The sequence below is a fragment of the Mauremys reevesii genome, linkage group 11 (genome assembly GCF_016161935.1).
Source record: "Mauremys reevesii isolate NIE-2019 linkage group 11, ASM1616193v1, whole genome shotgun sequence".
Classification (NCBI taxonomy): domain Eukaryota; kingdom Metazoa; phylum Chordata; order Testudines; family Geoemydidae; genus Mauremys; species Mauremys reevesii.
The window spans coordinates 67,933,824-67,955,042 of NC_052633.1; the positions used below are offsets into that span (position 1 = coordinate 67,933,824).

The 21,219-nt window shown below is 41.5% G+C and overlaps 1 protein-coding gene across 9 annotated transcripts in view; it reads left to right on the plus strand.

The window, feature by feature from the left end:
* The window catches only part of CLASP1 (cytoplasmic linker associated protein 1), a 261,914-nt gene that overhangs the window by 85,744 nt on the left and 154,951 nt on the right, over positions 1–21,219 (plus strand). For all 9 annotated transcript variants that reach the window (XM_039493734.1, XM_039493735.1, XM_039493738.1 and 6 more), the window contains exon 8: positions 2,553–2,620. In XM_039493734.1, the coding sequence (XP_039349668.1) occupies positions 2,553–2,620 (68 nt within the window). The remainder of the gene's footprint in view (positions 1–2,552; positions 2,621–21,219) is intronic.

The window sequence follows — 21,219 nt, forward strand, 5'->3', positions numbered from 1 at the left end:
TTTCAAGATTTTTCTCTACAACCATAAGGGTTAGAAACTTACTTCTGTTTTAAATGGAAGCTGAGATCCTCAAGTAATCACTTCTTCCAAGAGCTGGGGCTTTACAAAAAACAGGGGAGGGATAGCTCAGTGGTTTGAGCATTGGCCTGCTAAACCCAGGGTTGTGAGTTCAATCCTTGAGGAGGCCACTTAGGGATCTGGGGCAAAAATTGGTCCTGCTAGTGAAGGCAGGGGGCTGGACTAGATGACCTTTCAAGGTCCTTTCCAGTTCTAGGAGATTGATATATCTCCAATTATTACCTTTAGCAAATGTTGGGAGATGCAGTATAGTTGTGAGAACTTGCAACACTGTCTATTTAAACCAAACAGTTTTGCGTGTATTAGTCTTGTCTGCATAATGATACCTTAGATTATTTTGAAAACTGAAATAAAATTCCAGTTTAGAAAAGCCACAAGTTATTGGGCTTGATATGGGAATCACTGTGTAAAATTTGAAGGCCTGTTGTATGCAGGAGGTCAAACTAAATTATCATAATTGTCCCTTCAGACTTAAACTCCTGGACAGTATGACGTCAGTTTATGCAGTTTGTTTACTTTTTGCTCCTCATTCAGTTTGAAAGGTGACACTAGACTGGTCAGTTTCACTTTCTGGTTCCCACCTTCAAGGGTTCATAGCAATACAGGGGAACATTTAAATACGTTTAAAAGCTCCATGGGCTAACTATTTCCATCATTTATGCTAGTGCAACCCCATGGAGAATTTGGGACACTATTTTCATTCAAATTGAAAAAAATCATGAAAACATCCAGAGCTCCTTTGAAAATCTGTCCATAAAAATGTCCAGTGGGGCTAAATGCTGAGTATATGAGCTTCCCCCACTCAGGGTGCTTAGCACCACATAGGATAAGGCCCTGGCTTAGATCAGTGGAATACAGGGTTCCACAGATGAGACCAAGTAGTAAAGAGACATAGAGAGGCGATAATTGCCGGAAGTCTTTGAGAAAGAAGTGGATCTGAAGGAGGCATATGAAAGAGGAACGGGAAGGGAGCGTATGTGTGTGTAGTGCAGGGGAAGCAGGAAGCGGATGTAAGCTTTGGGGCAGCATAATAAGTCAGAGCTGAGATTGGTGGAGAAGACGGAGTGATTAGGCGAGCAGAGGTGGAGGGGTGAGGGGCATGAGAAGGTGGGTAGGTGGAAGTGGGAACAAACGCAGGCAGAGTCTTAAAGGTGGGCATGAGAAGATACAGTTCAGCTGGCAGAGACCCACAGATAGATGAGTTTGCACCAAAGTTTGATCTTTCTCTGTCCTGGTCCTGTGAATTGTTTAGATTTTCATTGGTGGGGATCTCAGACACTAAGTACCTTCTAGTCATTGTCAAGGATGGAATAAGTACTAGCAAAGATTCTGGAGAAGTGCATTCAGATCTGATTTTTTAAACAAGTTTGATAAATGTTGATGTTGTGCTCTGGCTCCTGGCAAAGGGCCAGTGTGGTCTTTGCTGTCACAAGGTATGGTTCCCCTTGCTTTCCAAGGGCAGGTTGTCATAGGACTCAGGATGTTGTTAGCGTGCTCATTGATAGAAGAGGGTCTATTGACACTCTGACCATTGCAACGTGCACAGTCTAAAACTCCAGAACAAGGGACTTTTTGCAGCCCATCAGGGATCATTATAATTTATATTATTGTCTCTTAACCTCACAGCCTCAACTTCCATGTCTATAAAATGGGCTAGTATGAGTTGCAATGAATTGTTCTGTGCTTTGCTTTCCAGCTTACAGCGTGTGTGTATTATGTGCAATGAATGCTTGGCATAGTGAGAAGTTTTTTGGTTTTGCTTGGTAGAATGTTTTAGACATTAAAGGTCAGGTTGTGCCAATTAGTCCCTGGGCCAAGCAGGGGTGGAGTGGAGCTGCATTAGCCCAAGGGAAGCTTGGGAAGGAATTGTTTCATCAAGATCTGGTATGTGTGGGGGCTGTGTAGGCTGCAGTATCTCCCCCGGCCTCCGTGTGCACCCTCATAAAGGTCTGCCACAGTCTCTCTGAGGACTCAACTCCATAGGCTGGCATATTGTGCTGGGCTAAAGATCTCCTGCTGCAGTGCAAATGCCAAGGTGAAAACAAGGCAGGAACAGAAAAGAAATGTCAAGGCCAAACAAGAATGTTCTTTAAAACCCAAGATTTCTCCTTTATCAACAATTCTGCAAATGGTTAAAGTACAGCGAAGTCATAAGCAACAGGAAACAGGGTTTTGTAATGGGAATGGCAACTTTAATAATAGCAGTGCTACAAGTCCTGCCTATAATGTGTCACCTGGAGTCTCTGTCTTTTCTCTGATTCCTCTTTGTTTATTAATAATCAAATATTGTATCTATATGTCATACATAAAATAGTTTAGGTCCTCATCTTGTTCTCATAGAAGTCAATGGCAAAAGTCCCATTGACTTCAGTGGGAGCAGAATTAGTCCCTTAATTAGCACTCTAAGTTACAGGGGCACAGTAATTCACTTTGGTTACTCATTATGTAATGCATTTTCTTTAACTTTCAAACAGGTTGAATGTAATTTTTACAAAATTCGATGAGGTCCAAAAATCTGGAAACATGATCCAGGGTGCAGGTGGTAAGTAGAATACTGTGATGGTCTCCATTTTTGGGTGAATTATCAGTGTTGTGGAAATTCATAAAATAAGTTGTGTGCCTCATCCCAAAATGTTAAAAAATGCCTCATTCCAAAATGGTGAAGTCTAGTTCATGCACTTCATTGTGTGTTGGAGTGGGATAAAACACTAAGCTGAGTATGGGGGAAATTGTGTTTGTTTACAGTGGAGGAGAATCTGAAGTTTCTTCACCATAGAGGATGTTTTTTGGTGTTCAGAAGAATGTAACTGAGAACCAATGTTCTTGTCTATATCTAGAAGGAAAAATTTACACCTTTATCAAACATTGCAATGGTTCACCAAGTTACTCTAAATTTAGTTCAATCTATTGAATGACCAGGATAAGTTGGGGTGAATTCACCTCGATCTAACTTAATTAATGCCAGTGAAGTTAGACAAAGAAACGCAGAGGGGCCATACTGGGTCAGACCAAAGGTCCATTTAGCCCAGTATCCAGTCTTGCAACAGTGACCAATGCCAGGTGCCCCAAAGGGAATGATCAGAACAGGTAATCATCAAGTGATCCATTCTCTGTCGCCCATTCCCAGCTTCTGGCAAACAGAGGCTTGGGACACCATCCCTGCCCATCCTGACTAATAGCCATTGATGGACCTATCTTCCGTTTATCTAGTTCTTTTTTGAACCCTGTTATAGTCCTGACCTTCACAACATCCTCTGGCAAAGAGTTCCACAGACTGACTTTGCATTGTATGAAAAAACACTTCCTTTTTTTTCTTTTAAACCTGTTGCCTATTAATTTCATTTGGTGACCCTTGGTTCTTGTGTTATGAGAAGGTGTAAATAACATTTCCTTATTCACTTTCTTCACACTAATCATGATTTTCTTGATCTCTATCATATCCCCCCTTAGTCATCACTTTTCCAAGCTGAAAAGTCCCAGTCTTATTAATCTCTCTTCATACGGAAGCTGTTCCATACTCTTAATAATTTTTGTTGCCCTTTTCTGTACCCTTTCCAAGACCAATATATCTTTTTTGAGATGAGGCGACCACATCTGCATGCGGTATTCAAGGTGTGGGCATACCATGGATTTATGTAAAGACAATATATTCTCTGTCTTATCATCTATCCTTTTCTTAATGATTCCCAGCATTCTGTTCACTTTTTTGACTGCCACTACACATTGAATGGATGTTTTCAGAGAACTATCCACAATGACTCCAAGATCTCTTTCTTGAGCTAATTTAGACCCCATCATTGTATATGTATAGTTGGAATTATGTTTTCCAATGTGCATTACTTTGCATTTATCAACATTGAATTTCATCTGCCATTTTGTTGCTCAGTCACCCAGTTTTGAGAGATCCTTTTGTAGCTCTTCACAGTCTGCTTGGGACTTAATTATCTTGAGTAGTTTTGTATCATCTGCAAATTTTGCCACCTGACTGTTTACCCCTTTTTTCCATGAATGTGGATGAATGGGGTCCATTATGTCTTAATGAGAGATGCTAATGTGGACTCTGGATGTATCTAAGGCAGGTTCTTCTTAAAAAGAGTTCAGCTGGTTATGTCCTATGCAGTGCTGGCACTTGTTGGAGTTTGATGGGTCATACTTGTGCATCATGGTGTTGTGATGTCATGTTACCACGTTGTCTCAAAAGAGCCCCACTGCACTGAAATGATGTGAGATGGTGATGATTCATTGCCATTGGAAGCTGCCTTGGAACCTATTAACATGCCACAAGCTCAATTTGCAAGTGGATTATCTGAATAATATAAGGGCAGTTCTGGAAGAAAATCAGATGGCTCACAACCCTATATGGCTAGGACAATAGTTAGTATTCAAGGAATGAGTCACCATTAAGAATACGTTTTGCTGGAGAGTAGAAAAAGGGGAGTCGTTTCAGTTTTCAAGAGCAAGACTTTAGCTGTGTAATTATTATACCCTGGATATAACTGAGAAGGGTATCAGCTCCTTAACCTGCCTAACCCCAGGCCCTTAGGAGATTTCTCTAGTCCCCAGGACATTCTTTAACATCTCAGCCCTTTGTGTAGTCTCACAGGTGCCTCAGGTACCATGGCTACAGGCACCAAAACTCTGAAAGTATCATGAAGTAGATAAATGGAGGAAGAGAGCTGGGTCTTTTCTAAATAACTGTTCTTGACTTATTGAAATTCACCTTGTCCTGATTCACTAAACATACACAATATATTATTTTCTTGATTATTGTTTTTAAAACACCACTTTAAATATGTTTGCTCTTTTTTAATGGAAGCATAACTACTCATAGGTATAAGCAAAACACCTGTGCGTGAGAGAGTGTGGTGAGTTAACTGAGAAGAAAATTCTCAGACTTTTCAATTTCCCTGGTGTTGTAGGCAGATTCATCCCCTCTGCCTAACTACCCCACCTCCAGCCTCCTCCTTTCCTCTCTCTATCCAAGGTATGAACAAACTTTGGGCAATAAATCTTTATGTTCAGATAATGCCCTCTAGCAATGGTATTAGACAGTAAATGTAACTTATCTTCAACCTTGATCACACATTTCATTGTGGCCTAAAGACAGACTTGTTGTCCAGAGAGGTTCTCGTTTATCCCTGCTTTTAGAACAAAGGAGATGCTATCAACATCCACCTGAGTTTACGGAAAAGGTAATAAATAATATGCACCCCAAAGCTTAGCTTTTCACAGGAAACGGCTTCATGAATCTGCTGATCCCTTTTGGAGTTTGGCAGATGGCAGTGCTTATTGCCAGGCTGTCTACCTTAGCATCATGAAGACTGCTCCTTTTAGGCTGTGTCTGCACTGCGTTTCTCCTCTTGCAATAGTGGGAGTGTGTGAGTGTAGGTCAGCTGGCAGCAGTTTAAATGCGCTATTATCTGAGCAGGATAATGGTGGGGCTGATGCAGCTCCATCAGTACTAGAGTTAGCCCAGACCAGTGGCTTGTCTGCACTAGTATTAGCCCCCAGGCTGCTACAGCCGTGTCATGGGGAAAAAGCTCCATGTAGATAAAGCCTCAGACTTCCTCTACACTAGTAGTTTTCAACCTGTGCTCTGCAGACCCCTGGCAGTCTGCAGATGATGCCTAAGATTTCCAAAGCGTCTGCACCTCCAATAGAAATTTTTTGGGGTCCTGGAAATAAAAAAAGGTTGAAAGCCACTGTTCCATACAGATTCCTGTAAACAGGATTAAATGCCATTTTTGAAGACAGTAAGTCCCTGTCTTCACTACAGAAATCACCATGTTTAAACATCACTGTTATAACGTGGTTTATGTCGATGTGTCTAGACAGAAAATTCCTGTGATGATCATGTTAGAAAACTATTGAAATGCTGGCAACACTAAAGTCAGTGGCAGAATTCCTATTGATTTTAGTTGGGCCAGGATTTCACCCACTGTTTTAGCCTTGCTATCGTCCAGGGTTAGAGCATGGCCTTCTAGCATGGTTATAAGACAGGTGAGAACAAATGAAGTTACCTATGTCCACACATGTTAGAACCATGTTTTGAAACCATGCCTGAGGCCTCTCTGGTGGGTAGCTGTGAGCGTATGTTTGGCGAACGGGACGGTTCGTAATAGAGTCCTGGCCACCCGGGAGCACTGACCTGTGTTAACTATGACAGGGTTCAGAAATGGTTGTCAAGCCTGCCTTATACTGATGTGCAGGGGAATTAAGCAGGCAGAAAGGAAATGATGATTTTCACTGAAAGTGGTATGTGCCAAGAGAATCAGACAATGGAAAACTATAACTGAAACTCATCTTTTAGCTCTCAAAGTATGTTGACTTGGATATAGATGTATTTATCAGATCACCGATGTTTATGTAAAAGAAATCAGCAGCTAGAGTGAGAGTTTATATATATTGAGAGTACTTTTTGGGAAGTGCGCTGTAAGTCATTTAGGACTGTCTTGAACAAACAGATTTCATAGCAGATAAGCAACATTTTTTAGTCTGAGATATTCAGTTTACGAGTAACACTGATCAAAATAATGGGATATGTTCTGCTATCAGTAACCCTGATATAAATCTAGAGAAACACTACTGAAGCCAGTGGGTTTACACCAGTGTAACCGTGATCAGAATTTGAGCCATTGTATATTTTTCCAAATAACAATTCCAGCATTTTTTTTTTTACACACTGTGATTCATCTCAATTTCCTCAAATTGATGTTGAGAAACACTTCATATTGTTCCCTGTCAATCTGGACTTTGATTTAAGACTTAATAGTATTATGAATAAAACAACAGTTGTGTGTGGCGGACCGGGGGGAGAGGAAGAGAAGGTCCGAATAGTAATTTGAAGTGGATTTTGTTTATATAGCAGACAGAGGGGAGGATTTCATCTTTGTAAGTATGTTGCTAGGTTACTAGAAAGCCTTACAGGCAGAAAATAGAGCTAAGGTGAATGTTGGAATTCTCGATGATTCTTGATGTATCTGTTTTGTTTTTTACATATAATTAGTCAACCTCTTGAGGCAAAAATTACAGTTTTTTCCCCTCTTTGGCTTTCAGCAAGCTAATTATTTTTTGTGTAACTGCCTTTGCTAATTATGCAGATGTACTTGTATCCCTGGGAGAAATAGATTTTCAGCATGAAAGAGCCAATAATTGCAGGCCTAGTCAGTTGCCGTCTTCATATGGCGTTGCATGATAGTCTTTAATTGGATGTGGAATGGAGGGAGGCCCTTGGACATAAATGTAGATTTAATTTACTCTCAGAAATCCCTATTGTTCTGCTTTTCCTGGATTTAGGCCTAGGAGGGCTTGAACCAAAGCTTGTTGAAATCAGTGTTTTTCCATTGACTGCAATGAGCTTTGGATCAAGCTCTAACTACCCGGACTTCTAAATTCAAGTTTCAGAAAAGATCGGGTTAAGGACACAATCAAGCAGTGACTAAAGGTTAATGATCAATATTACAAGGTAGTCATTTTCTCCTATTCAGAAAAGCAGACCGATTGGAAATGACAGTCGTGTCATAAGTGAACAAAACTGTTGGTAAACAAAGTCTTTGATACATAATTTTTAATCCCACTGATCATTACGAAATTCCAATCTGATATTGTTTGCCATTAAACGCTATGTTTTATATCTCAACTCCATACACCAAATCTTGAAGTCATCCTCAGGACCAGATAGTTCCACAGTGGTCCATGCGTGGAGGATAACCCCTTTTCTTGTGTGACTGGGGGGGTGCCCAGATGTTCTCCTCTCCCTACCCCCAAACAGGATCTCTGGTTGGATTCGGCACTTCATGGATGGGGCGGTAGAAATCCAGGTGGGAGGTCTGACAGCTGGAAGCTCTGAGCAGTCAGTATCAGTGTGGCTATTGCCAGGAGAAAAGGGGCTAGCAGCGCAGTACCCATCCCTGCAGGATGGCGCCTGTCTCTGTGCAGAACGGGGGAAATCTCTTTTAACCAATAAGTGGGGTATGCAAGAAAAACTTCTGTGGCCTTTCGACAGTTTGCCAGAGGAGAAAGGTGTCAGTTTGAACCTTGCTCCTTATTCAGGCAAAGTCCTCATGGATTTTGAATTGAATTTTACCTGTAAGGATGGGGCTAAAAAAAACCCTGAGGATTTGGGTTCATACTTTTGTGACCTGAATTGTTTACCACATAGCTTTCCCTTAGCATAGCAGCTTTGAGTGCTTTATACTAATAATACAAATCTCAAGCTGCTGCTTCTTGATTCCTGTTTAGAATGGGGCCCACTACACACACAGACATTCATCATATAATAATAATAGCCTGCTTAATCCCCCTTCAAAGAAAAATAGAATAATTTACTAATAATAAAACAACACCACTGATAGCGAACACAATAAACCCATCCCAGCCAAAGGCCTGAGAAGAAAGATGTATTTTACTCTTAGATACTCTTAAATGTTATTTACAGTGAAGGGGATGCTTAGTCTAATCTGCCCATCCTACACTTTGCATTAATCCTGTTTTGTTTCTCAGTTTGTTTATAAAGATCTTGAGAAGTTGGAAATGATTAGGTGAAAACTAGTAATTTTCTAGACTTTCCTCTGCCATTCCAGTTATAGACTATAGCCACTATGCTATTTTGACACCATAGGGGAAGATTTGCTGTGCTGCAGTGTTTCTGCAGCTGTGATGTTGTGTGTGTAGCAAGCCACTTACAAACAAGGAAATTACAAAATTGAAGGGGATGCTTTTTGTAATGTCTCAAGAGGATTAAACTAGCAAACACATTGTGTTTTCCTGGATTCAGACTTCATTGCATGCTTAATTGTCCATTCGGGTTTGTGTTCTATGAATCTCGCTGCCTTGGTGATGAAAAGTAAAATTCATGTAATTATAACCGAGCATTCACTTGAAAAAGGAGAGAAAGGAAATAGACTCCTACCTTTGGGGCATATAGAAGACAGTAAAGGTCCTTGTCATGCCCTTTTGAATTTATAATGTGCTCTGATAAAACAGTGCTGTCCTGGGCCAGGACTAGGGCTCCTAGGAGCTACAGACAGCTAATAATAATAACAGTGTTGAGCATGGCATACAAGACATAAATAGACCCCTCAGATTAGCTCTGTTAGTTTTCTAGAAAACAATCAGAAAAGCGGGCAGGAGTGATCTGGGTTTTCTTTTTGACAAATGTCCTACTGGATCCTGTTCTTATGTCATGACGCTTTTAAAAGAAAGAGGGAAGTGAAAGAACAGTCTCAGGAGGACAAATGTTGCTCAGCTGAGTGCAGAGTAGGCTTTTATTTTGGAATAGCAGTTGTCGTCTGTGCTAGGTCACACAGAGAAGCCGTTTGGGAGGGTGGAGAGTTTACTGGTGTTTAAGTTACTGAGAGATGTACTGTAGGGCTGCTTTTAGAGCTCAGTGTTCATTATTAGCATCTCAGGATCATTGCAGATTATGACTACTGGGAAAGGTAGGCATTCTGCTTAATGAACAAGCAGAAAGAATGGAAACTGTCATTTATGCCTGTGAATCTGTTTGTGTTTTCATTTCTTTTTAACCTTCGAAAAGAAACCAATAGATTTTATTATTGAGACATTAGTACAATAAAGAAACTTTAGAAAATAGGCTATAAGCATAGTGGCATATAAACATAAAACAAGACTGAGACTTGCATCAGTTATGTCTAAATGCAGATAAATTGAACAGGAGTGAAGGGAGAACATATATCTAAGAGAAAAACACCTAGTGAGAGAGGAAAATGACTGGTGGAATTTTTAACTGTTGTTCATAATTTGTGTGATACGTTTGAATATTTGTTGGTGCTTTTGTTTCTTATCAGTAAGATGTTTGCTGCATCAGCTAAGGAAGATAATTTTAAGTAAACAGATAGTATTGAGATGGTCCCAGATCATTTGTACATTAACACTGGAATGCAGCTAAAGAATTAGACTGAATGGAGATGTCATTGGCTTTTCTATAATTTAGTTTGTTTTTTTGGCTAAGGTTCTATAGCAGAAAGGTTGTCTATAGAAGTCAGAAACAGTGAGGAATAGAGAGACAATTAGGCAGAGAAACTTAATGATCTATTTGACTGTGGAGTATTAATTTTCAGGATATGTGTACGTGCTTACATATCTTTTCATGATGTATTCCAATCCTGTGTTTTCATTTCAGTATTCGAGAGGACCCATTTATGTTAGCCATCTTGGTAAAACTGTCCTCTCCCCCCCCCTCACCCCACCAATCCACTTGTTTTTCTGTTGAAAAAATTATTGGATCATGGCACTCTCTTGAGACAAAAGGTGATGCTTGTTTTTAACAGATTAAATATGAGAAATTTACATGTGATTGTTGGTATCCGATGTGCTGAATAGAATGTGGCTGTGTACTGATTTTTTTCCTCTTGCTGTATGATCTTACTGACAGGTTTTTAATGTAATGGTTTAGGAGGTATAACCCACCTGTGTTCATTAAATGAGGTAAGATTGATATTACAGATAATATTTTGCGTTTCTGTAGCTCATTCCATCCAAGGATCTCCTAGCCCTTTTAGAATACTACTACAATCCCATAACACACCTGTTAGATAAGTTAACATTGTTATACAAGTTTTCAGAGGGGAAAGAGGAGGTAAAGGAATGTGAAGTGACTTGTCTTTGATCACCCAGCAAGCTGGCGATGGAGCTGAGAATAGAGTCTCAGAAACCTGAGGATGCTAGTCTTTATGCTAACCACTAGACCGCATTCCCTCCCACAGTAGAGCATGGCTGTTAATCTTTGCTATACTGTGTGAAGTTGTCATTTCACCACCCAAGTTCCTTGCATGTTGATTAGATAGCAGAGATCTGAGAATGACACTTCATATAGTATTTTCCAAACATGGAATCTCCCTGTTTGGATGGATTTAATGTACTGGAGAAATGGACATGCTCTATTTCTTGTATAAAGTAAACATATGTTTATTGTTATTAATTAAGCATGAATGATCTCTTCAGGCTGGGGATTCTCTGGCTTTTAATGACCAGCTGATGAAGTTGAGGGCCTGGGAGGTCTTAGTCCAGCTGATCTAATGTGTCAGGAAATGTCTGACCTAGAGGTCATCATTGATATTATGAACTGTGTAAATATAAAATGTTAGAAGAAACATGACTGGTGGTATCTTCTATTCTTATGGCATCTTTCTTCTGGATGTGCTATGGACCCCAGTGGTCCCCTTGAGATCTTGAGAAGGGACCCTCTGCCTCTAGCCCTTCTCACATGGAACGGTGAGTGTGAGTTGCTTCCACAGTGCTTATTTTCCCCATTTCTGGGACCTCTTTGAAAGACCAGGATCCCCTTGTAGGGAAGGGCTGGGCCAGGGAGCCACTGGCTGGGCAGGCATCAGTTCTTCTCTCCCCCTGCAGTCTATTTTGTGGTCATGGAAAAAAATCAAGGCAACCTTCATCTGCCTGTGAAACTCTCCATTGGGGAGGTTCTGGGGGCAGTCCTGTCAGTTCAACTCTGGTGGAGCCAGGAGGAGTGTATTGGGCCTCTACATGGATGGCCTGGTGTGTTTGTCAGATTACCAAGGATCTTCAGGTCTTAGTGACCAAGTTGCTATATTTTCCAGTAAGGGGAAAACCTTCCCCATCTGTTTCCAGAACAATTTGGGGAAACTCCACAGTTTTTTCATCCTTCCTATGAGATTCCCTTGGGAGGCTGTGATCTGGCCTTGTGTATACAGTGAATCACCGAAATGCAGCTATCTCTGGTGTAGAGTACAGGCTGCCTGATGCAGGTATTCTATTTGCATTTACACTTCTGGGTTTTCCCAGCACTGCAGCAACCAAAGAGACCACAGGATTGCTGTATAATATTATGAATTCTAACCATAATGAAACATCATAATATGTTGCACATGTGAATCATGTATAACCAAAGAAAAAGGATATTGAGCAACACATTGTACTGTCTAAAGTTCAGAAACTTACAGTAGATTTCAGGGTTTGCTTCGATAAAGGTCAGGCTCAAATGTTTTGGGCATAGGAATGAAGGATGATCTTGTGACTGAGATGCTGGGGATCTAGGTTCAGTTCCTAGCTCTGCCATGGATTCTCTGTGTGGCCCTTAGATAAATCAATCACTTTATCTTAGTTCCCCATCTATAAAATGGGGCTTATACTTTCCTATCTCACAGGAGTGACCTAGAGGACTGTTCCCTCATTTATAGGTCTGAGATGCTGAGATACTACAGTGTTGCAGGCCATAAAGAATCTAGATGGGCAATGTGTGTTCTTAGCCAAAAACAATTGTGCAATGTTCACTTCAGCCCTTAGGGAGGTGAGTCTAGCGCAATGTGGTCTAATGGCTTAAGCACAGGTCTGTGAGTTTTAATCTGCGCTCTGTCACTTGGGCTCTAGGCCTCCATTCCCTCACCTGTAAAGTGGGATTAATGTTCTCCTATCCCAGGGGGTGCAGCGAAGACTGACTACTGAATGTTTGGACTCTACAGTAACTCCTCACTTAACGTTGTAGTTATGTTCCTGAAAAATGAAACGTTAAGCGAAACAATCTTAAATGAAAATTTTCCCATAAGATTTAATGTAAATAGGGGGGTTAGGGTCCAAGGAATTTTTTTTTTGCCAGACGAAAGGTATTATGTACATAAACAGTAAAAAATTTTGAACCAGTAATTTAATACAGGTATAAGTTTTAAACAGTTTTAAACAAACAATTTAATACTATGCTCAGCAGTGATGTTTGTGAAGCTCTTCCCCCCCTCCCTTCCAGCCTCCTGAATGCTGGCAGGGTTCAGTCCTGGTTGACAGTGAAAAATTAACAGGTGCTTTGCACCCACCCGCAGCGAAGCTCCCCTCCTCCCTTCTCGCGGCTTCTTCCTCGTCCCCGCTCTTCCCCCTCCCTCGGAGAAAGTCCTAACAGCTGTTTGGCGGTGGGGGAAGCGCTGGGAGGGAGGGAGAGAGAGTGGTGGAGAAGAGGAAGTTGTGCAATGCTCCCTTGTAAAGTCGCTGCTCTTCCAGAGAATCCTACAAGCAGTGGACAGAGCAGGCAGCCAAACGATGTTATAAGGGAGCATTGCACAACTTTAAACGAGCCTGTTCCTTAATGGAGCAGGGACCTAACATCGAAACAACGTTAAACGGGAGGACTTAAGTGAGGAGTTACTGTCCTTTGAAAACAAACCTTGTTCTGTAAGTTAAGTATTATTAAGGAAAGAGAGGCAGTGTTTGCCTTTAGCTGTTCAAGTAGAGTCCCTGTTGTTGGTTGTATTTGTATTTGTGTTGAACTTTATTTTTAATGGGTTATTTTAGCACTACCTTGAAAAACAGAAAGAGAGAAGACTCCTCTTCCTCTGTTGTCATTAAACCAGGTCTGCGGTCCTCTGGACCCAGCACTTCTCTGATTTCCTGTTAATTGTTAAGGGCCTCTTGTCAGGTTTTTCGGTGTTCTTGACCGGCAAATATAAAAGGACAAAGTTAACATTTAAAATACTTTGAGGCCATCCTTCAGTGTAAACCGGTGAGGCCTGTTCCCTCAGTGAAAGAAAAATTAATGCTCAAAACTCCCATTAACTTTGATGGAGGTTGGAACCATAAATTTCTTGCACACCTAGAGATGAATAGACCCTTTAGTATGCAAATACCCCCCTGTATTAAAGGAACTTTCCTTGGTGATGTGAGGCTGCTCAGTGGATGTGGTAAGGGACACGTGGGACAGGGAACGAGTATCAAAAGGGAAGATGTAAATACCATGAACACCATTTCTTGAATCTTATATTGCCTGCTTTCAAGTGATATTGAAATGTAAAAAAAAAAAAAAAGGAATATAGGGAATTTATTAAATGTTAAGCCTACCAGGTGACTATTATGCCAATCAGGTAATGGAATCCATATAGAATGATGTAAACTAACACTGCAGTGGGACCTGCAAACATACCATACCTCTTAGTGGAAGCTGGTGATACTGAGAGAGGGGAGGCACATGCAGCAGTGTTACTATTTCTCTGGGTCAGGTCTCTTTTCTCCTGCCCTTTTCTTTTTGTCCCACTCTGAGGCTTGTGGTGATCACAGAAAAACAGACACTGTCCATCATGCCAGTTTCGGACCAGCCACCTGGTATCTTCTCCACTCCCCTGCCTGCCTCCTTCTAGATCTCTGTCAGGAAGAATTAGGGTCAGGGCTGGTACAGCATTAATTCCAATGACGTTTCCTATGAAAGTGCCAGTTGTAAATCTGACACTTCTGATCTAGTATCACTGAGATTTATTACACGGAACTTCCTCTGACGGCAAATTTGGCAGCAGAATGGTACTTTGAATGTTCTTCCCTCCTATTTACCAAATCTTAGGCTTCCCAAAGATCCCTGCCAATTACAGCAACAACATTAAAGCACTAATGAAGAAGGCATTGTATGTAAGGTTAAGTGCATTGACAACTGTAAATTGGCCTTTTAATTTTCAGACATTCAAGAATAATTTGATCATGTGTTTACGTCTTCAAAGCCCGTGGAAGTGCCTGGACTGTAAGTTTTTTCAGGGCAGGGTCTTGACGTTTGGTCAGAAAAGCACTATGCACATTTATGGAGCTGTGTAAATGTAGTCAGTGTTCTCACTGCAGGAAGCTTTGTACTAGACCCCCAAATATATTCTCTTCTCTTGGAGAATGATCTAGGAGAATAGTTTTGGGATCTCTCTGACTCCGGTCAAGGTAGTGGTGACTGAAAGTTATCTCCTGATAGCTTCGTGTGACTCAAGCTGACGATCCTGGTCCAGTTCTGCTGAGCAGAGTCCTTCTCACAGAACACACCATCACAGCTGGAATTAATTAGCACCATTATTGGCAGCCCCCGTAGTCACCAAGGAGCACAGGGGACATAGCTGAAGTATTCTCACACCTCAGGAGGTGCTCTTTGGTGAATATGAAACTTCTCCATGGTAATAGAACGTTCTTTGTTTATCTTGGTGATTTGTTTTCGGATTAGGCACATCACAAGTGAAAGGCACTTAGGTGGTGTAATCAGCAGCCTCAGGTGAGGAGTACACAGGTGCTAGGACAGCAAGGGAGCTGCAGGTAGGGATTCAGGTGCAATGACAGCAGTGTGAGAGGTGGTATGCGCAGCCTGTTCCGGTAGCACACTGCCTGGCTCTATGCTGTTGTGCCCATGCGTATTCAAGTACCCAAACAGAATAGTGCATTATAACAAGCAGTGCCCATAATCATGTACATTTATTCCTGTGTCTAGACTAAAGAATAAATCCTAGTCTTTGAAAGAAGCTGAATGCAAATGCTTTCAGATTTAAAGTTCCTCTCTTTTATTTAGCCATTTCACATACTAAAATAATAGGTTTAAAAGATGGCAAAGACCCATTAAAATATTTAATCAGTTCCTCAGAGAAACTGGGGAGGTTACTACATACACCAATAGGTGACAATCCAGTATTAACTGATACTATTGGACAAATGCCCTCACTCGCACCCCAGCACACTCACTGATGTCAGTGATACTAGGGTCTGCTTCCCCCCCCCCCCAATAGCATTTAGGGGGTCAGATTCTGCTCTCAGTTACATCATATGTGCAAGTAGGGAAACTCCATTGTCACCATATGGTCCCTGTCTGGGATTGCATTGCCCTCCTAGGCTTTCTTAATTATGTATGATTTTCAGAAGTAATTCAGCTGTTCCTTGGATGGGGTGGCGTGATTTTAGAGTAAAACCCACACTGTAATAAATAGCAACTGTCCTAATTTTGAAGCATAAGACAGCAAATACAGTACACGTCTAGGTTTCTTTTGCCTGCTGAAGGAATTAACCATGCCCTGCTGCTCTGCCAGAGGAATCCTTTTGTTGCACTGTGCTAAGCAGTTTGAATTTCTCTTGTTTACTCTCCCAAAAGCCCAAGAAAATAGAGAGTCCTGAATAATCCTTGCTTGGTTTTTCTGTACGTACGGCCTGTAGTGAGCTCACCAGAGCATGGGGCTAGGGGAGGAAAATAGCTAGTCACCCTTTCTCTGCACTTGGCCTCCTGTAAAAAGTTCACAGCAGCCAAGAGCCAGTTGACTTTTAGAGCAAATGTCATAGAGGATGGAAGGAGACAAATATCTTAAAAATGCCTTCTTTCCCCTCCCACTGTCATTGAAAATGCTATGCCCAACTACAGTAGAACCTCAGAGTTATGAACGCCTCGGGAATGGAGGTTGTTCGTAACTGAACAAAATGTTATGGTTGTTCTTTCAAAAGTTTACAACTGAACATTAACTTAATACAGCTTTGAAACTACTGTGCAAAAGAAAAATGCTGTTTTCCCTTTATTTTGCTAGTAGTTTGTATTTAATACAGTAGTGTATTGTATTTGATTTAAAAAAAAAAAGAATCCATCCCTCTGATCGCTGTTTACTTACTATTCTTAAAAGTAACTGCTAAAATGACCATAGGTGAATGGGATTTGTGAGAATTTTCTCTTTTTTTGTTTTGTTTTTCCGTTTGTTTGTGCAATTGACAGCATTTGTGAGGAGTCAGTGTCACCATTTCCCCTGTCAATCAGTTAGTCCGTTTCCCCTTTTGTCCGTGTGAATCTTACACACCACAACAGGGGAGAACATGTGATTGTAAAGCCAAAGAAACTGACGCCAGGACTGGGGGGACCTACAACCCTGTAACCTCTTTTTACTCTCTGTTTTATTGGATTTCAGCGTCAAGTAACACTGTCCACTGCTCCCTTTCTTTGCTTACTTCACACTGTTGTTGCACCACAGTGCAGCAGTGGGCTCCATCCTACTCTGTTACACTGGTGTAAAAGCAGACTATTGCCACTGACTGCACGGGGGAGCAGAGTTAAATCCATTGAGCTTTTCCCCTCAACTTTCTGGGTATTTTTAACTCTGTTACTAATGTCATGGTGATGAATGTCCATTCTCTGGATTTTATGGGCTCAAATTTGCCTCCCCGGTGTGGGGGCATTAGAAAGTGGGAGGGGCACAGGGAGCCCTCCTGTCCCAGTACACCTGCGTAGGAGTCGGGGATCAACTGGCTCCCAACACGGTGGGGAGCACTAAGGGGTGGGGATGCTGGCTAGCAGTGCTGACAGGAAGGTAGAACTGGATGCAGCTGCTGTACGGCTGCAGCAAGCGCCCCTGCCGTGCACCCTGAATGTTAAGGTGTTACATCTGTGGAAGGAATAATGCTTCCAGTTACATCACTTTGGATAGTGGGCCTCCCTCCTTTCTAATGGGGTTCTGGCTCATAACAGAGCCCTAAATAGCTAAGTGATCAGGATTTTGGGGGGTTCCAAAGGAGTCTTTGCAAACTGACAATTCCCTTTCTCTTTCATTTTTTGGTGAATTTGCTGCGTGTGAAAGTTAAGGTGTGATGGTGCTGCTTGGAGCAAGACAATGGGCAAGCAGGGGCTGTGCAAACTTCAGCCCCCCCCCCCAATGTAGCTCTGCCAGTGTATTTCAGTCCTTATTTACACCCCTGCTGTTTGAGTCCTGGGCTGAACTGAGCTGAGTCTGCAGAGACTTCAAATCATACAGAGCATCTATGATGTGGAGAGACAACTACGTACCTTTTCACTTGAGACTTTAATAGAATATGATCCTGAGTGTCTAGAGGCAAAATCTTTTTGTGGAAGCTCACTGAAGCTGCTAGCCCGTGACAATGTCCCTTTAAGAAGCTGCAGACCTGCATTTAATAGCTCCTCTCCTTCTGTGGATTCTATTTTGGTCCCTAGTTTGTATTTTTCCTATCTCTTTTTAGAGGAGACTGCTAGAATTTAGATCTAAACAGCTTTGGTTGTTCACGGGTGTGCACACACTCTGTTCCTTGTTTACAGTTTCTCTCTGTATCCCTCTGAAAAGTGCTGCTAGGCCAGTGTGTTGCTATGGAATATGTGGTGTGCCCATATTTCCCCCCCAGATATTCCCTGTTCATAGCACTCGGGTATTGGCAGGTCTGCACATGATGCCATCTGTTCTGACAGGCAGTGTTTGATCAGGCAGGATATAGGAACTTGTGAGAATCCTGTGCTGGAGGTTGGAGGGTTGTAGATAATGCAGCATAGAGCACTGGGTTTGTTGTTCAGCTGTCCGTTAGCCAAAATGGGGATTAAAAAAAAAGAAAATTGTGTGAATTTAGGGCTGGTGAAAGGTTCTGGTTTGAGAATGCCTGGGGGAAAAAGTCCTCTGCATGTCAACAGAACAAACCTGAGCTGGAGGGGCCACCTCTAGGGATGAGAGGAGATACACTCAGTCCTTCATCTGAGAATGCCGAAATGGAGACACTTGTCCAGCGAACACGTTTCACATATATCATCAAACATCAGATGCTAAGAGCTTTAGATCACAGCTGACCAAGGTAAGGTTTGATGAGGTAACTTAACAGTAAAAGATTTTATGTTCTGATGCTATCAAGTCCTGTGATAAAATGGGATTTTAGCAATATTACTTCCCTTGTTTGGAAGGTTGATAATCTCTGGTTTGTTAGAAGAACTTGGAAAAAAAATGTTTTTTCCTGGAACAACATATAGATGCTAGAAAAGGACTGACACAGCGAATCGTCATTTTCTCCTGTTGCTAGAATCTTGGCACTTGCTATATCTAGTCCTAATGGACCACTGGATACAGAAAATTCCAAATTGGAAGTTTGACCTTTGCATCAAAGGTCACCAAAAAGTCATCATTAGCTTTTTATCAAATTTTAGCAGTTCAAGTGCCTTTACATTGATATTAGGGCTAAGAGTTAATAAATCAGTTAATAATCAATTCTTCTATAAACTGATCCTGTTGGGTATGATACCTCTAATGGGGAGATATGAAAGTCAGCTGAGGTCACCAGGTCCATTATCAGATTTTTGCCAAGAACATTTCCATAGCTATGTTTCTGGGGAAGTTAATGACAAACATTGCATTAATGTCACTGTTACATCCCACCATCGACAAGATGATGCATTTGCTCATGGTGGTTGTTGCACACAATGTTAAAGGTATAATAAGGAAAGTGACCTCACCCACACACAACTTGCTGTCAGTATAGCACTTCCACAACATATAAGTAGACACCAGCAATAATGATAGTCTTTGTCATAAATATATACCATCAGCCTCTTTGACATTGTTGTAAAAGCAGATGAAATTACCGTACTTTATTCCAGTTTTACCATGCAGCAGGATCTCATCACCAATGTTAATAAGAGGCTGCATATCTGCATACCTATGCATAAGGGATCAATGATTAAGATAAGTGTCTCTCTTCTACTAATCACAGGCTCCTCTCTATGATTAAAATAGTAAAATTAAAGTTGCAACATCAAGAGATATGGGGAAGTGCTGCAAGGCTGATACTGGTAGTTCCATTTGCCTGAAGATCAGGCTGCTACAAATTTAGTGGTGAAGGTTGTATTTTGGGCCTGTCAGTCTTGACGCTATCCCTTCAACATACTTCATTGGTTCTCTTTCTGCACCTTTGTTCTTGGGTGGTAAGATTTTTTTACCAGCTTCTCTCCCAGCTCCAGTTCTTTATTGAGGAAAAATTACATATTTCTTGTATAACTCATGAAATCTGGGTTCATTTCCAAGCTCTGCCACATTCTTCCTGTGTGACCTTGGGTTTTGTGAGGAGTCTCCTGGAATCACGTGCTATCTCCCAGAGGCTACTTCAGCCAAACCGGGAGATTTTGTGCTCTAACAGTCTGGTGCGGCAGCGGAGGTAAGGCAGGGTCCCTTACCTGCTTTGGCTCCGTGCTGCTCCCGGAAGTGGCCACCACCATCCCTGTAGCCCCGTGGAGGAGAGGGGCAGGGGGTTTCCACGCGCTGCCCCTGTCCTGAGTGCCGACTCTGCAACTTCCATTGGCTGGGAACTGTGGCCAATGGGAGCTGCGGGGGCGGTATCTGCGGGCAGCGGCGCGTGGAGACCCCCTACTCCCTCCCCCCACCTAGGAGCCACTGCCAGAGGGAATGTAATGCCAATAATAATAATTAATAACATATAGATTCTTACTTTTGAAATTTAAAGGAAATATAAAACTAAGAGAGAAAGAACTGGATCTTCCTGACTGACTTCTATTGCTCTGTTTTTCTGGGGGCTCTCTCTCCATGCTGTTTAACAGGTCCTGTTAATTATTGATCAAACATCGGTGGGTCTTCAACAAAAGATCTATTACAAAAATCAACCAAACAAACCCAAACCCAAAATATTCTTTAAAACAGCATGAGTAGAGAAACAAGAGCTACTACAGATAGTTCAAAGGTCTATATGGAAATGGGGCAATACCTTATTTTTGCCCTTGAATAACATGAGAGCACTGAACTTGCATTTGGAACAAGGTTATGGCAGAAAAAAAATCTCAGAATTGATTTCCACATCTTGGATTTCGTGACTTGGTGTGCACATTTTTATTTATCTTTTATATCAGAACACTTTTTTGTTATTTTGACATTTGTAACGATTTTTTTAGAGACTAAATAGTCTGTAAAGTAGTGATAAAAAGCAGCAGTACAAACACACATTTACTTTCCATCAAATAGGCATGTTCAGATGAAATGGGATGAGTCTAACAGCACAATATGAGACTCTTAGTTATATTGGGAGCAGTGGTTTCTCATTAACACTGCGGTGTGAAAATGGAGTTGAGATTCACAAGTTTGATAGCAGGCGAGATTCATGTATTTTTATTAGCAAACTATGTAGGGTGAAGCTGAAGGCAAATTTGTACATAGTTGTCTCTGTTGCTCCGTGTCTAACACGTTAATTTTTCTATTTGCTAACGCTTTTCTTTTTAAAATGAAAGCAACTGCAGATGGAGGCTAACGGTCACCAGATGATGTGGTGTCAAAGTGTTGTTGTGCTTGCAGACTGATTTCAGAGTGTTTCCATACACTGATGTCACCTTTTTTGGGGTAGAAATTTAAACTTTTTAAGTTCTTCATTCCTTTGCTCTTAACAGATTTGTACAGTGTGATTCCTCTGTGGACCTTTTCCTTCCAGCACAGACAACGTGCTTACTGAACCTTCTGTGCTGACAGAAATATTCTGTTGTGTACTCCAGCAGTGGTCCATGTTTTATGTTGAATTTAAACAGGGGTATATCATCAATAGATATGTTCAAAGCTCATACACACCCCGTTCAGCTAGGGATTGTTTAGGGGTATTATAAATCAATCCTTCCACAGTGCCAAGTGGCTA